Source organism: Pseudorasbora parva, chromosome 16, assembly GCF_024679245.1.
Source record: "Pseudorasbora parva isolate DD20220531a chromosome 16, ASM2467924v1, whole genome shotgun sequence".
Lineage (NCBI taxonomy): Eukaryota > Metazoa > Chordata > Actinopteri > Cypriniformes > Gobionidae > Pseudorasbora > Pseudorasbora parva.
The window spans coordinates 41,006,592-41,022,505 of NC_090187.1; the positions used below are offsets into that span (position 1 = coordinate 41,006,592).

The window sequence follows — 15,914 nt, forward strand, 5'->3', positions numbered from 1 at the left end:
AGGAGGAGGAAGCAGATTGTGAGAATGAGACAGTTACTAGAGAGAGCTGGAGGGAGGGATGCAGGGAGAGCGTAGCGGAGGAGGGAGCGATGGCGTGATGACGCTGTGCGTGGCGTCAGAGCGATAAGAATAGAGCCGGTGCGTGCAGGGCTGCTGAGACATCGCTTTTAATACCCACAGCTACTATATCGCTCCCTGAACAATGTGTGTGTGAGAGAGAGAGTGTGTGTGTGTGTGTGTGTGGAGGTGTAGGTATACGCACAGAAACAATTTAATATAGAAATGCCCTGTGATGAAAGATTATGACTTGTGCTTTTATAGTTGGAAGCAAAAAACATTAAGCCATTAAGCAGATACATAATGTTCATATATAAAGTACAAGAGGAAGTACGACTCATGCTTTACGAAAAGAAAAAAAAAGCAATTAGGCTGCTTCTTACAAGGGATATATCAATTTCTGCCACTAAATGTGACGCTGGAGCACAAAACCAGTCATGCGTCTCACGGGTATACTTGAGGCAATAGCCAACAATACACTGTGTGGGTTAAAATGATTTTAATGAATGAAAAAATCATTAGGATATTAAGTAAAGATCATGTTTCATGAAGATATTTTGTTAATGTCCTACCGTAAATATATCAAACATGTATTATTAGTAGTAATATGCATTGCTAAGGACTTCATTTGGACAACTTTGGATTTTCTTTATTTAGATATTTGCACCCAAATATGATTCCAGATTTCCACATAGTTGTATCTCGACCAAATATTGACCTATCCTACTTATCCTATTGACCTAACCACACAATATTGGAAATCTTATTTATTTAGCTTTCAGATGATGTATAAATCTAAAAAAAAAAAAAAATGTAACCTTTATGACTGGTTTTGTGGTGCAGGGTCACATTTGAACAGGTTCAATTGCTCTATTAATAAAATGGATAAATGTGTTACAATGCTTTTTAGATATAAATTTAAACAAATTGTTCACAATATTTTGTCATCATTTTCCTACATTACAAACCTGTATGCATTTCTTTCTTCTGTGGAGCAAAAAGTAGATCTTTAGCAGAATGTCCAAGCTGCTCTTTTCCTGGTCGCCGTTCAATTTCATTGTATGGAAAAAGAGCCACTTGGACATTCTGCTTAAATATCTTTTGTGTTTCACAAAAGAAAGAGAGTCATGTAGGTTTGAAACGAGTAAATTATGACAGAATATTCACTTTTTAAGTAAAAATATCTCTTTAAAATCTCTTAAATGAGAAAGTATGTGGGTAAGGGGGATGAGATGTTTTGTATGCAGGCAGTAATGACCTACATGGTCATAGACCCCAACTGATGGAGGAGTGAGTGGGTGGATGCAACCGCAGGGCAAAGGTCCGCAGATCCCAAATGAGATAGAAGGGGGAGATGTAGGAGACGTAGGCCCAGGTGGATGACGTCAGAGTAGTCTTGGCCTAGCATGTCTGTCCCGCTGAGGTGTCGGGTCTGGACAGGCTCACACAGCCAACAGCCTGAGCAGCCACTGCAGTGAGATCAGAGAAACCATTCAGTGAATGTACTGTACACCTTAATAAATATATGCTTATATTGTACATGCATGGTTTAGATGCATATAACCTTGGGGAGAGTTCACCTAGAAATGTCATTTATCCCTAAACGTCATGGTTTGGGTTTTTAGAATTTGCTACTTAATCTGAATGGTATGAAACTTGGTAAAGGTTTTGGTACTTGCTATATCAACACACACACACACACACACACACACACACAAACACGCACACACACACAAACACGCACACACACACGCGATTTGAAAAGGTTAAACGGTCCTGGAAATAAATAGTCACACTTGTCCTCCTCGCAGTCAAATTACTGCATTGGAAATGAATGTGAAACAAAAAGTGAACTCAAAAAAATGAATAAATAGATTATAGCTACAGCATAAATATAATTTAGTCCCAAAAAATCCCCAGTAAACATAGAAAATATTAAATAAAAAACATTATCAAACTAAAATGTAAAACATTATTTTCATTTTTTTTTTCTTCTTGGGGGTGTGGGTGGGGGGGAAGAATCATTTTTTACTGTGAATGTGAAAAGCACCAGAGGGTGGAATATAAGAATATTTTGAAAAATGTTGGTAACCAAACTTTTTTTTTTTAAATATATATGACATTTCTCAAAATTGTCTTTTACAAAAAGAAGAAATACAGAACGACATGAGGGAAAATGATGACAGAATTAGCATTTTTGGGTAAACTGTCCTTTTAAACCATCTCTAGTATTCAAGAAGTCAAGAAGTAATGTCTGTTAGTATTAGTATCTGTTAGTATTAATAATATAACTTAAAAAACAAGCTTGCCTTGCCTAATGTCTTTTTATTGTCTATAAATACAAGGGCGTCGGAAGGAAAAAAAAAAAGTGGGTGGGTCCTCTCCCAGATTTTTTTTTTACTGGAGTAGATGCCATTTACATTAAGTACAAATATTTCGTCTCGTTTACTAAACATCTGGTTGGGCCAGACAAAATTTACAGAAAACACAGAATTATTTACAGTAGCAATATTGTAGGGGTAGGACGCATGACATCAAATTTTGGCACAAATTGACCCGAGGTTCGAATCGGGCTTCTGCCAAACTCGCTATTTCCCTTTTCCCATCACACAACAGATCAGAAATGCATTTATTTCCAGTAAAAATGAAATGAAAATTGAAAATAAAGCGTCTAACGTGTTTATCAGTTAGGGGTTGGTAAACAGACATATGCTGATGAATTATATATGATAAAAGTGAGTGGGTCCAATATCATTGGTCTTAAAAAGTGGGTGGGTCTTGTCCCACCCGTATGCAATGGTTCCAACGCCCATGCATAAATATCTGTTAGACACATTTCTATTAAATTGTCTTGAATACACCTGGACATGCCGTGTGTGATCGATATTTTTCATTTAATGTTAATCAATTTAACATCGTCGAGATGACTGTGGAAGAGATCGAAAGAACTGAGCTGACTTTGACAAACAAGACAGTCGGAGAAGATCTTACAGCGTTGATGCCCTTGTCCTTCACCTCTGGGTTGGTCTCCGACTCGTAAAGATCTGAGAAGAAACAATCAGCAAGCTGAATCCTTCCTATTAACATGTTTACAGGCAATGCGCACACGCTCACCTCACTGCTAATGACGCCACAGACATCATCTCCACAGCTTTGGAGCTTGCCAATAAACATCATGATGAGATGGAGTGTTACATTATATTTATATTTACCTTCACACTGGATGCAGATAGTGATAACCATATGTACATGCCGTAAATTCAACCTAATATAAAATAAATATATAATCAGTGCCTACTTAAAAAGGTACAAATTTCTAATAGATAGCATTAGTGGTGTTTATGGATAAAAGGCTGTTTTTGTCTTCAACCCTTTATGAAAGTGACATATCTGATTGAATTATCATTTTATTTGTGTATGTGTGTGACTGAATAAGCATCTGATCTGCCTACAAAAATCCATCAGATGAAGGTCTCTCTGTTTACACCTGGTATTAAGATGAGTTAAGTCGATCGAATCACAAGTGGACAAGGCTAAATACAGGTTTAAACGGGGACCTTCTTTTTTTTATCCATTTGAGGAGTTCTGGTCTTGATCTTGGTCCCACGATCCCAAGTCTTGGTCTTGGTTTAGGTGGTCTTGATTGCAACACTACAAACCTCATTCTAATGCCGGGTGTAAACAGGGACTCAGTAGACAGGATGTGACACAATCAAGTGCCTTGTTGCCTTGTTGCCTCCATATGCTATCATAGATTCACCCTGTCTGCAAGAATCTTTGACCCCTTCATCTGGATGTCACTGAAGAGATGGACTCCTAGAGCAGGCAATGCTTTTCCAGCTTTCAACTGACAAGTTTGGGTAATTTTGTGTCCACTATAGCATCAGTGACCTATTCTTAGCTGACAGGAGTGGAACATGATCTTCCACATTTGACATGCTGTGTGTGTGTTTAGAAAGGCTCTTCTGCATAGTGTTACTGTAACGTCTGGTTATTTCAGTTGCTGTCATCTTCCTGTCTGCTTGAACCAGTCAGGCCATTCCCCTCTGACCTCTCTGAATAAAAAGGGTTTTTTTTATCGCCGTACAGAAAAATCACAGATCAGCAGGTTTTGAGAAACTAAAACCCTTCCTTCTCGCACTAGCATTCATTTTTAAGGTCAAAGTCACTTAATGCTTTCCTAATCTCTTTTTAAGTTTAAACAACAACTGATTGTCATTCAAATGTGAATGCTTTTATGCACTGATTTGCTGCTGCATGATTGGCTGTTTGGATATTTGCATTAACAAGCAGGTGTACCTAATAAAGTGTGCACTGAGTTTACATGTATTATAAATACACACACACTACTGCTAGAACAAATTTTTGTGCTTACCAAGGATGCAAATGTTTGATCAAATAAGCACAATAAAAGCAGTAATATTGTTAAATATTATTACAATTTATTTCTATTTATTCCTATTATCACAGCTGAATTTTCAGCATCATAACTCCAGTATTCAGTGTCACGTGATCTGTCAGAAATCATTCTGATAAGTGGATTTGAAACATTTGTGCAACTTAATAGTTTAATATTACTTTGAATACTTTCAAGAAAATCACACTTTTCCAAAACCTTGGAAAGGATTGTTTCCTTCGAAACACATCGAGTCGTTTTCCAAGTTTTAGGCATTTAAATTTAAAAATCATAACACTTAACACTGATCCGAAATACGTTTTTAAAAAAAAGTCAAAATAAGTTAAAAGGCTATAAAATTTAGTAGAATACTTTCTGTTAATTGTTGATAAAGAAAGGAAATAAAGGTTGGCAGAAAACACTACTTGTGTGATGAAAATACACTGTAAGAAAAAAAATCTATAGGAAAAAGGAAAGGTGCTGGTGATTTTCTGCCAGTACATTATCTGTTCTGTTTACAGATTTCCTTTAACCCTAAAAAACGAAATGTTATGCATAATTCAAAATACGAGTAAAACACCAGTGGAAAATTAATATGAAAAATTAACACATATGGAGCACAAAACCAGTCATGCGTCTCCCGGGTATATATGAGGCAATAGCCAACAATACACTGTATGGGTTAAAATGATAGATTTTTCTTTTATAGCAAAATTCATTAGGATATTAGGTACAGATCATGTTCAATGAAGATATTTTTTAAATGTTCTACTGTAAATATATATAAAAAATATTATTAGTAGTAATATGCATTGCTAAGGACTTCATTTGGACAACTTTAAAGGCGAATTTTCTCAATATTTAGATTTTTTTGCACCCTCAGAGTCCAGATATTCAAATACTTGTATCTCTGCAAAATATTGTCCAATACCAACAACCCATACATCAATGTGAATCCTAACCCATCAATGGAAAGCTTACTTATTCAGCTTTCAGATGATGTATAAATCTCTTATGACGGGTTTTGTGGTCCAGGGTCACGTATACACTTCCCAAATGATATAAAACGCGTATCATCAATGAAACACCTAATGCACATCCTTTAATTTTCATTATGATGTATTAGAAATCAGATCAGATCCTGTCTGCTGTCAGGATGCGTAAAAAAGAAATATAAAACTGCTCTTTTTTTATTTTTTTATCCTAACCAAATTGTTTTGCCATAACTGAGCGAGCAATAGCCATCATTTAACCTTCTCAGTTAACTTTTAAACCCAATATAGTCCGGCTATAAGTAACACACTTTTAGCCAAAATAACCTTGAATTTGGTTGCATGTCATTTTTGCCAAAATAATTTGCGAGATGTACATGATTCCATCATGTAAGCAAAGCCAACACTGACCTTGGGCATATTTTACCTTGTTTTAGTCTAGACGTCAGGGCTGTGTTTGGATGGCAAATTAAACGTCTTTTAAAAGCAAAATGCTGGGACATCGGAAGTTGCGATCGCCTTTTCTTCCCTATTGTGATGTATATCTGAGGTAAATGGCTTATGAGTGAAAAGTAGGGAGGGACTTGATTTTGTCCATCAGGAATTGATTGGATGGTAGTGGTTTGCTATTGGTGGAGCTCATGTGAGTGACAGTTGCCCCGCCCTCATCAGAGAAGAGATGTCATTGCAAGAGGGAGGGCAATTTATGAGGGTACATGAATAACAAAAAATCATTTATAATAAATGCAGCAATATTTCATAAAAAATTGAATTTTTTCATTTTGATTTCATGGTGATTTCAAGTTCCCAGTAAATATGGGTGGTTATTTTATTATTTTTGACTATAGCTAACAGTATGGACTCTGTGGTCAGGGAAGAGGAACTTACCGAAGAGCACCTGCAGTCTGGCAACACAAGACACAAAGCCATAGAAGGGCAGGTACTGTTCACCAGCGCCAAACCTCTCCCACAACAACTGCTCCACAACACTGTCACACTCCACACCTCAGGGTAAAAACAGACACAGAAAGAGCGTGAGCGCAGTGGAGAAGTGTAAACTTCCCTTTGTATATAAACAGGGTGTGGTGTTTGTGTATGGCTGAGTTCACCGCTGTCAGTTTTGGGGATTGACAACCGCATTTACTTACAGGTGTGAGTCTTGAAATGTCCCGATCTCACAGCAACTTAATGCTTTTTTTTGATTTACTGCTCAGATCAGATTTTTTTGTATAGCTCTTCACATTAATGTTTTAAATGCGGCCGATATCAGATGCCAGTGCGAACAGATCATGGTCCTGGACTGACCCGCATGTGCAAAAGAACGATAAAAAACATCAATACAGTAGTAAGCACAGATACATTAAAATAAGTGGTTACGTGTTTATTTATAGTGTGATCTGCTGCAGAAGCCAGCAAATTTATACAAGCCAGGCAATATAAAAAAGACAAGGATCTGAAAAAAGAGAGCAGTTTTTTAAAGGGATAGTTCACCCAAAAATGAAAATGTTTATCTGCTTACCCCCAGAGCATCCAACATGTAGGTGTGTTTGTTTCTTGAGTAGAACAAATAAAGATTTTTAACTCAACCGTTGCTCGTATAATGCATGTCAAGGGGGTGTATTTCTATGAGAGCCATTATGAGAGTAAAAAACACATTTAGTATTTCCCAGCGCCATTACTTCCGCTTAAGAAGGTCAAAATCCTGGCGCAAACATAGATGCCTCATTCGACCGATCTATGCAGACACTAATGAGATATCTATGCAAATATGTCTATGATCGCACCAGGATATTTACATTCTTCTGCGGATGTAATGGCGCTGGGGAATACTAGATGAGATTCGTCTGATATGAGTAAAAAATAACGAATATAATGTTGGGTTTCTCACAGAAACCGATTGTTTCATGTCTTAAGACATCAATATGTCACCATGAGCCACAGGGGTTTAATATGGATTCGTATGTCTGTGTGTTTTTTACTCTCATAGAAATACACCCCATTGACATGCATTATACGAGCAACGGTTGGAGTTAAAAATCTTCATTCGTGTTCTACTGAAGAAACAAACACACCTACATGTTGGATGCCCCGGGGGTAAGCAGATAAACATCACATTTTTATTTTTGGGTGAACTATCCCTTTAAAATGTATCACTTACTTTAATGTCCTACTTTACTTCTGTATGGCAGCATGCTTTGTGATGTGTTTTTATCGTTCTTTTGCTCATTTAGGAGTCATGATCTGTTCACACTGGAATCTGATATTGGCCACATTTAAACACGGCTACACAAAAAAAATATAACCAATAAATCGGAATTGAGCACTGAGACTCTCACTTTGAACGTAGCCTAAAACCCTCATAATCCTCTGTAAGTTACCAAAACCTCACAGGAAAACATGCAACACTTGGTAGACGTGTGTTTGTACAGCACAGAGCGGCTCTCTCGCACTGTGACGTGACAGAAAACTAGTTGTCACTCCGGTTCTGTTCACACACAGATTTTCAGAGAATGCGGTTGTGAGTCCTGAAAATGTACATGTGTGAGTTTGGCTACAGTGTGTATTCGGTTGTCACTCCCATAAATAACTGAATTGTGTGTTAATGTAAGCTCATTAAGGACTCAAATATAAGATTGACAACCGTGTTCTGCTGATGTGATGTATGTGCTCACCTGCAGCATTCAGAGCCAAACTGAGTTCAAATGGACTCATAGTTCCTGACGAATCCTCATCAAACTGAAAGAAGATAGACTGTGGAAGAAAGAAAATGTCAGCAAGTCATTTCCCCATGGTTTCTAGGCACTTGAAAGGAAGCCAGTGATTGGGATATGACACTCCGATAGGACACTGGCACAGAGCTCTGAAGCAATCGAGTTCGTCAACAGGATAAACAACAACAACAACGTTTCAAGGTCTTTTGGTCAGTGCAAGACAAGCTCCATGTAACCAAACACAACCTGATAATTGTCACAGCTCAGTGTCCTCACTGCTCTCTCTAACTCTGTGCCAAAGCTCGGAGTGACCTTTTCACGCATGAGAACGGAGATACCTGCAGATTGCGTAGGGAGGTGAGCAGCTTCTCTGCTTGAGCTCTGTTCAGACGGCCTCTGCCTCCAGTCTACACACCGCCGTTAAGAATATTAACCAAGAATGGGAGAAAAATAAAACGCAGTCACTCCTAAACACTCCTGAATTTATATATAATAGGCTGTATAAAAGTTTGTTGAAAAGATATCTGACAATAAACTAAATGCAATGTAGTGTTGTCAAAAATATAGATTTTTCAATACTGAATTTTAGGAATAGACACGATACCAGCTGTGCAGCGAGTGACACACAAACCCGCCTCCCCTCACTCACTCGTTTTATTTGCTCAGGATGAATATTGTTGTTGTTTAGGGCTTGAATTTCGGCATGGTATGTTGTGCATATTCTGCTAAATTTTACTCATTCCCGCCGATTTTGTGCTTATACCCAAAGTGTGTGAACATAAAGCTGCCTCTCAGGACTAAATTGAGTTCTTATTTGCTGCTTGTTGCACCTAAATAGTAAACACACAGAATAATGTCAAAATGAGGTGAAACGTAAACACAGTCAGTTCAGTTTTAAGTGAATGTAAACAGTTGAGAAAGAAAACGCATGTGTAACAGTATAATGGATCTGTGTGTCAGATCTTAAAGTGACAGCAGCCTAATAAACCTGCTGCTAAATGATGAGATAATATAAATAATATCTATATGGTATTTTTCCCCCATGGTATCGATGTCAGTGGAAATGCTGAGTGGCTAGTAACTTTGGTTGTTAAGTAAGAAAGTTAAAGCTGTAAAACATTTTTGCAGTAAAATATCCAAAAAAAACACCAGGCCAGTGTTATATATTTTGTTCAGTTGAGTTCTTACAATATCCCAAATGTTTCCAACTATATGAAAATCGTGAGAAAATTGCTATTTTAACCAAGGAGCCGGGATGTCTGTCAATTGCTTCATATCTGCGTTCCCTTTGGTTTTATTTGGCGGAACCGCTTTACTCTTAGCAGTGTGAACAAGTGTCACAGCAGCCGCTGAGCGAACGCACAGAGTAACGTCACAACATAATTTTAAAAACACAAATGTATCTAATATGATAAACAGAGCTGTGTTCCTCATACTCATGACCGGAAAAGCGGAAAAGGCGCAGGCGACTGTGTCATAATAAAAGTCCGGCTGCTCGCAAGCCGTGTGTTTCGAAAATCTTATTAACAATCGCTCCAGCGGCCGTGCTCAGCTCCTCAACACTCGGTCCTGCTCTGCTTCACACTACAGTAATGTTAATAATCACATCCATGAACATGATTTCTGCCCGAGTCCTATCCCGATTCTTTTCCACCGGCTGTGAGGTGAAGACCACATGATCCAAGAGTCTGTGCTCAAACCTGCCGTCATCGAACTACGCCTTTGTTTTGAATAGTTGAACTTTAGCAGATGGAAAAGTTACATAGTGCACATTTAATGTCAATAGGGCTGTACTAGAATAATCGAATATTCGAATATTCGTTCGGTGAGGTGGCATTCGATTTTCAGTTTTGAGATTCGAATATTCGTTTTTTTTTTTTCAACACGTGACTTCCGTCGCGGACTCATTCTCACTCATGCTTGAAATAATAATAATAAATTTAAAAAAACACCGCAACATGCTTTCAATAAAAGCATCGCGCATTTTAAAGATTTAAATTAACAAAAAGTCAGAATAAGACAAAATAAATCCCTTATTTAGAATAAAACTAATTGTAATAGATATTACATTTTGTGTCATTTTGAAAACAATTCATTTATTCTTATTCAACTGTTTATAAGCATGCAGTTCATTGAAATCACTGTGTGTTACTAATTTAATTTCTGTTTTGGGATTCATTTGTTTTAAAGAAAGGTTCGTTATTAATACCTTATTAAAGTTCTTGCTCTCAACAGACTTTGTGTTTTGTATCACTTGTGCACTGTCCGTTTTCGGAGCATAAACCTGCCCGTGTAATGCGTACCGGAAACTGTTCTATTTAAAAGATTATTAAATGTTTATTAATATTTAAAGAATGTGTGCCACCTGATCATATTGCACCAAATGCAACACTGCACTCCACTGGGTGTGCCGCAACACATTTACGATGCCGAAGAGTGAAACGTGAAGTCGTGAAAGATGATACAAATGCAAACCGACACTATTATTATATATTTAGCCCCACCCACCGAAGCTTCGAATATTAGATATTGATCGCCACCTAAGCTTCGAAGCTCAAAAAATGGCATTCGAAACAGCCCTAAATGTCAAGCCCTGTACATACATACATACATATATATATATACACACACACACACACTACAGTTGAAAAGTTCAGGATAATTTAATAACAATTTAAGATAACTGCAAATGTAAGATAGATGTAATTTATTCCAGTCTTCAGTGTCACATGATCCTTCAGAAATCATTCTAATATGCTGATTTGCTGCTCAAGAAACATTTATGATTATCATTGTTGAAAACAGCTGTGCTGTTTAAGACTTTGTGGAAACCATGATACATTGTTTAAATATTTTTTTAATTTGAAATATATATATTTTTGTAACATAACAAATGCCACTTTTAATCAGTTGAATGCATCATTACTGAATAAAATCATGAGTTTAGTTAATAAAAAAAATCTTGCTGACCCCAAACGTTTAAATAGTAGTGTAAAACTATATAATAAACATAAAAATATTGCTAGATTGAAGAAGGATACATCTTCTCCAAAGATGAGCTGTCTGCAGGTCTCCAGAGGAAGTTCATAGTCTTTTTCCAACACTAAAACATAATACAAACATAACCAGGAATATGATATATATGACATAGTTACTTACTCAAATAAGTACTGAGTAATATAAATTAACTACATGAACTCAAAGAGTTACGGTTAGGCATTGGTTTACTTGTAATTGTGCATAATTTACTGTTATTACTATAGTAAGTACATGAAGTAATGTGTAACTATAACACCTTAAAATAAAGCGTTACCTTATTTTATAAAGCACTTGTTTTAAATGCACACTAAAGATCTTGGATTATTCAAACATATTTGGTTACTAATATTATGACAGAAATACTGTACTTTGTCAAAGCTGATTTATTCTGACACTGAATGCGTCTGATGATATGGGGTTTATCACATGGTAACGTATCCCATGTCAAATAAAACAGCATTAGGCAACTGATATATTTGTGTCATGTGAGTGTTCTTATATAAACATTTTTATACAGTAACATTTAGCAATTTTAGAGTCTAGAAATGTGCTTTTGTATTTTTTTCTCTCAGTAGGTGAATATATAGCCAGTGTAGTACAGCTTGAGATCATATTTACATAATACTTCCACCTTGTGGCCATTTATGGTACAGCAATCATGTTTGCTTAATGGTTTGCATAACTTGTGTGACTGACAGCTTGTGCTAAATGTGTAAATCCTGACCTGAATTCACCAGATTCATAAATTGCACAGCATTCACTCTGTCATCCTGGAAAGTGAAAAACAATTACATATTACCACAAATACTCCTTTTCACAGTAGAATGAGACTGGATGGGATTGAGATGCTTACAGTTCCAGCCTTTTCATCAAACCACTTCTGCACCCTAAACTGGTCCTCAGGTAAGGCTGGCTTTGACATGACCATCTATGGACAGGCAAACACACACACACACACACACACACACACACACACACACACGTTTCACTATATTAGTGAGGACATTACATAGACTTCCATTGATTTCATATCAGGTTAATGCTACTTTCTATCCCCTAACCCAACCCCTATCCCTAAACCTACCCATCCCAGAAACATGTGCAGAACAATAGATTTAAATAAAAACATGTTTGGGCTGATTTATAAGCCTTTTTAACTCGTGAGGACCAGCCAAATGTCCTTACTAGTGAGTTGTTTTCATAGTTTACTATATGTGAGGACATTTGTGCCCTCACAAGTATTGCCAAGTTGTGTTTCCATGTTTTATGGAGACTTTCCATAGGTGTAATGGTTTTTATACTGTATAAACTGTATATCATATTCCCCTACACTGCCCCTGCCCCTAAACCTACCCTTCACAGGAAACATTCTGCATTTTTAATTTCTCAAAAAACATCACTTAGTATTATTTATAAGATATTTTCCTCATGGGGATCAAAAAATGTCTCCACAAGGACAAGGATTTCGGATCTTGCCATCTTTGTTGGGACATTTTGTACCCATAAAGTAGGGTTAACCACGACACACATGCACACACACAGAGAGAGAGAGAGGGAGAGAGAGAGAGAGAGAGAGAGAGAGAGAGAGAGAGAGAGAGAGAGAGAGAGAGAGAGAGAGAGAGAGAGAGAGAGAGAGAGAGAGATGCACGCACTGACGGTTGTTCTTTCTCATTTCGGTCAGTACATGTCTTACCACAGAGTAGTTGTTGGTGCAGGGGAAATCCGGGAATCTGTAAAGCAGATTTGAAACTTTTATATGGTTAACCACTGGACAGACATTAACACATTATTACAACAGACAGTTTGTTGTTCTTCGTACGCCTGTATGTTGCCGGTTTTGGTGTAAATGCGGAGGAAGAACTCCCCCTGCTGGTTGGGCCTGTAGGTGGAGGCTAGGATGGCATAACTGCCGGGCTCCAGATGCACCTTCCGCCACACGCTCCTGATGCTCCGGTACTTTCCAGAGCGAGCAACCGCGCGGTTTTTGGAGAAGAACTGCTGGTCCAGAGATACTGGTTTGTCCTGCTAAACATAGAGAAGATGTGAAATAGTGTGTATGTGTTTTTATTATAATAGTGTCATGTATTATGAAATGTTGTAGATGAGTGTTTTATATTCATTCAGCCGCTCACCTCAGAGGGGACCTGAAAGAGAGAATGAAGAGGTAAGACAAGGGGAAAATACAAAAGGGACAGTGGAGCTGAATGTGCAACTAGAGCAGAGCCTTTAACTCTTTCCCCACCAGGTTTTTTTTTTTTTTTTTTTTTTAAGTTGTCAGCGCCAGCATTTTTGATCACTTTAACAAAACCCCAGAATATATTGTTGTGGATATATTGGTGAAGTGAGTAGCACTGATTATCTCTTCATCACGACACCTGTTAGTGGGTGCATGGGATCTAGATATACAGGATATAGTGGGTTTGACAAGGGGCCGAATTGTGTTGGCTAGATGACTGGGTCAGAGCATCTCCAAAACTGCAGCTCTTGTGGGGTGTTCCCAGTCTGCAGTGGTCAGAATATATTAAAAGTGCTCCAAGGACGGAAAACTGGTGAACTGGCGACAGTGTCATAAGCGGCTGAGGCTTATTGATGCACCCACTTCTGAGTATATAAAAGTATACTTTTACGTGTAACAGTAGTAAACTTTGAAGTGTTTCAACGTTTCTCATTTGTATTGCATCTAAACAACAAGGGAACTTATAAGTATACTAGTAGTTTACTATTTTAATACTTGTTGTAGCACATCTTTTTGCCAGCATTTCAGTAATAAAAGTCTAAATCTTTAAAATGCATCCAAATTACAGCGAAGCACAACCATACAGTGCTCTGCCGTGGTCAAAAATGATAAAAACTGTAAATTTTGAATTGATATATTCTTGGAAACTCAGATATGCGGATTCGGACAGCAATTAAATTACCACACGACCTTGGTGTTTGGCAAAAAAACTGTAGGTAATTCGGCCAAGGATTTTAACGCATGTGGTGGGAGAAAAACACTCTTCACTAACACTCTTCACTCTTTATGACATTATGGATTCGGACAGCCAAAAAATCACTGACCAACCCCTGTAAACGATGAAAATACCTTATGACCCCACGAGAAAAATTTTCCGTCCAAATAGGGCTAAGGACGACGTCCAGATGGGATTCAGAGCGATAATCAAAACACAGATGGAGTAGATGGAGTCCATCAACACCCTTAAATCTTCACAGTCCTGTAGCTCGTCCTGGGTCGACATTTCATTCAGTAACATCAGGCAGTTTCTATTTATAAGCTGTTTAATGTTAATTATTGCTTTATTTTACATGTGCATAAGCAAATTTCTATCACTTGTTCCTACTTCTTCTTCCCCTGTGTTTTGATCAGGAGATTCTGCACTCTTTCAGAAGATGTGTAATAGTACCCCCTACAGTATAACAGGGAAAATATGGATTGCTGGAAAATTCCATCAATGGCAGGGAAAGAGTTAAAACTGCAAATGACTGATCTCAAACAAATTTTTGACAAGTAAAAATAAAATTAAATAAAATTAAATAAATTTTTTTTACAAAAACAAATATCTTCAACCAAAGCTAATGTTACAAAGCTAAAAAAAATGTGTGTCCCTCTCACATAATTGTTTTTAAAGAAATCTTTAATGTCCATCAAGGCTGAATTGACTCAATTAAAATACAGTAAAAGTAGTAAAATTGTGAAATATTAATACAATTTAAAATAGAATAACGACACAATTTTCTATTTCAAAATATGTGACCCTGTACCAGTCATGCGTCTCACAGGTATATTTGTGGCAATAGCCAACAATACATTTCACGGGTCAAAATAAGCGATTTTCTTTTAGGCCAAAAATATTTATTAAGTGAAGATCATGTTCCATGAAGATATTTTGTAAATTTCCTATTGTAAATATATATAAATGTATTATAATTAGTAATATGCATTGCTAAGGTCTTCATTTGGGCAACTATAAAGGTGATTTTTTGCACCCTCAGATCCCAGATTTTCAAAGCAAAATTAGCTAAAATTAACCTTTATAACTGGTTTTGTGGTCCATGGTCACATATGTCAAAAATATAATTTATTCCTGTGATGGGTAAGCTACTCCAGTCTTTAGTCTTGTTTTATTATTAAATTATTATATTAATTAAATTAAAATAAAATGTAATAAGTATGATTTTATACATCAATAATGATTATTTTAATGGGTTTGCATCATAACAAAATATGTAAATGCATTACTATTGTTCTATAGGTGTATTATAATATGCCTGTATTAAAATGCAGCACTTTTATTTGTTTCTAACAGACTCCCTACTCCAACCAAAGTTATAATCCGCCTCTTACCTTGTAGATGTGAAATGCGATGTAGAGGAAGTTGACTTTATCTTTCTGCCTGCGGTATTTCTGGAGAAGCTCCACCAGTATTGTGCACTTCTTCTTTTTCTCTCCCTGTTTCTCAGTCTTGCTCACAGGAGCCACTAAACTGACATCTTCATCCTCCTCTCCGTCACCTTCCTCCGCTTCCTCTTCCTCTCCATAGTCATGGTCATCCACATCTTTCTCAGACAGAATCATCTGGAACTGAGGGTTTTTCCAGAAAGATCCTGCAGGGATGAAAAGGAGGAATTCAGGCATTATAAAGAAACACTTTTTACTTTATTATTGTATGGATTTATATTATATTATATTATATTATATTATATTGTATTGTATTGTAT

At 37.0% G+C, this 15,914-nt stretch overlaps 1 protein-coding gene across 1 annotated transcript in view; it reads right to left on the reverse strand.

Annotated features, from left to right (window-relative positions):
* Window positions 1-295: 295 nt before the first annotated feature.
* Window positions 296-15,914, reverse strand: part of capn12 (calpain 12) — a 29,365-nt gene continuing 13,746 nt past the window's right edge. The window contains exons 10-21 of the mRNA XM_067419051.1: window positions 15,541-15,800; window positions 13,328-13,339; window positions 13,015-13,220; window positions 12,889-12,925; window positions 12,049-12,123; window positions 11,920-11,965; window positions 11,198-11,259; window positions 8,495-8,563; window positions 8,118-8,196; window positions 6,334-6,450; window positions 3,049-3,101; window positions 296-1,526 (exon numbers count right to left, since the gene is read on the reverse strand). Of these exons, the coding sequence (XP_067275152.1) occupies window positions 1,500-1,526; window positions 3,049-3,101; window positions 6,334-6,450; window positions 8,118-8,196; window positions 8,495-8,563; window positions 11,198-11,259; window positions 11,920-11,965; window positions 12,049-12,123; window positions 12,889-12,925; window positions 13,015-13,220; window positions 13,328-13,339; window positions 15,541-15,800 (1,043 nt within the window). The 3' untranslated portion in view covers window positions 296-1,499. The remainder of the gene's footprint in view (window positions 1,527-3,048; window positions 3,102-6,333; window positions 6,451-8,117; window positions 8,197-8,494; window positions 8,564-11,197; window positions 11,260-11,919; window positions 11,966-12,048; window positions 12,124-12,888; window positions 12,926-13,014; window positions 13,221-13,327; window positions 13,340-15,540; window positions 15,801-15,914) is intronic.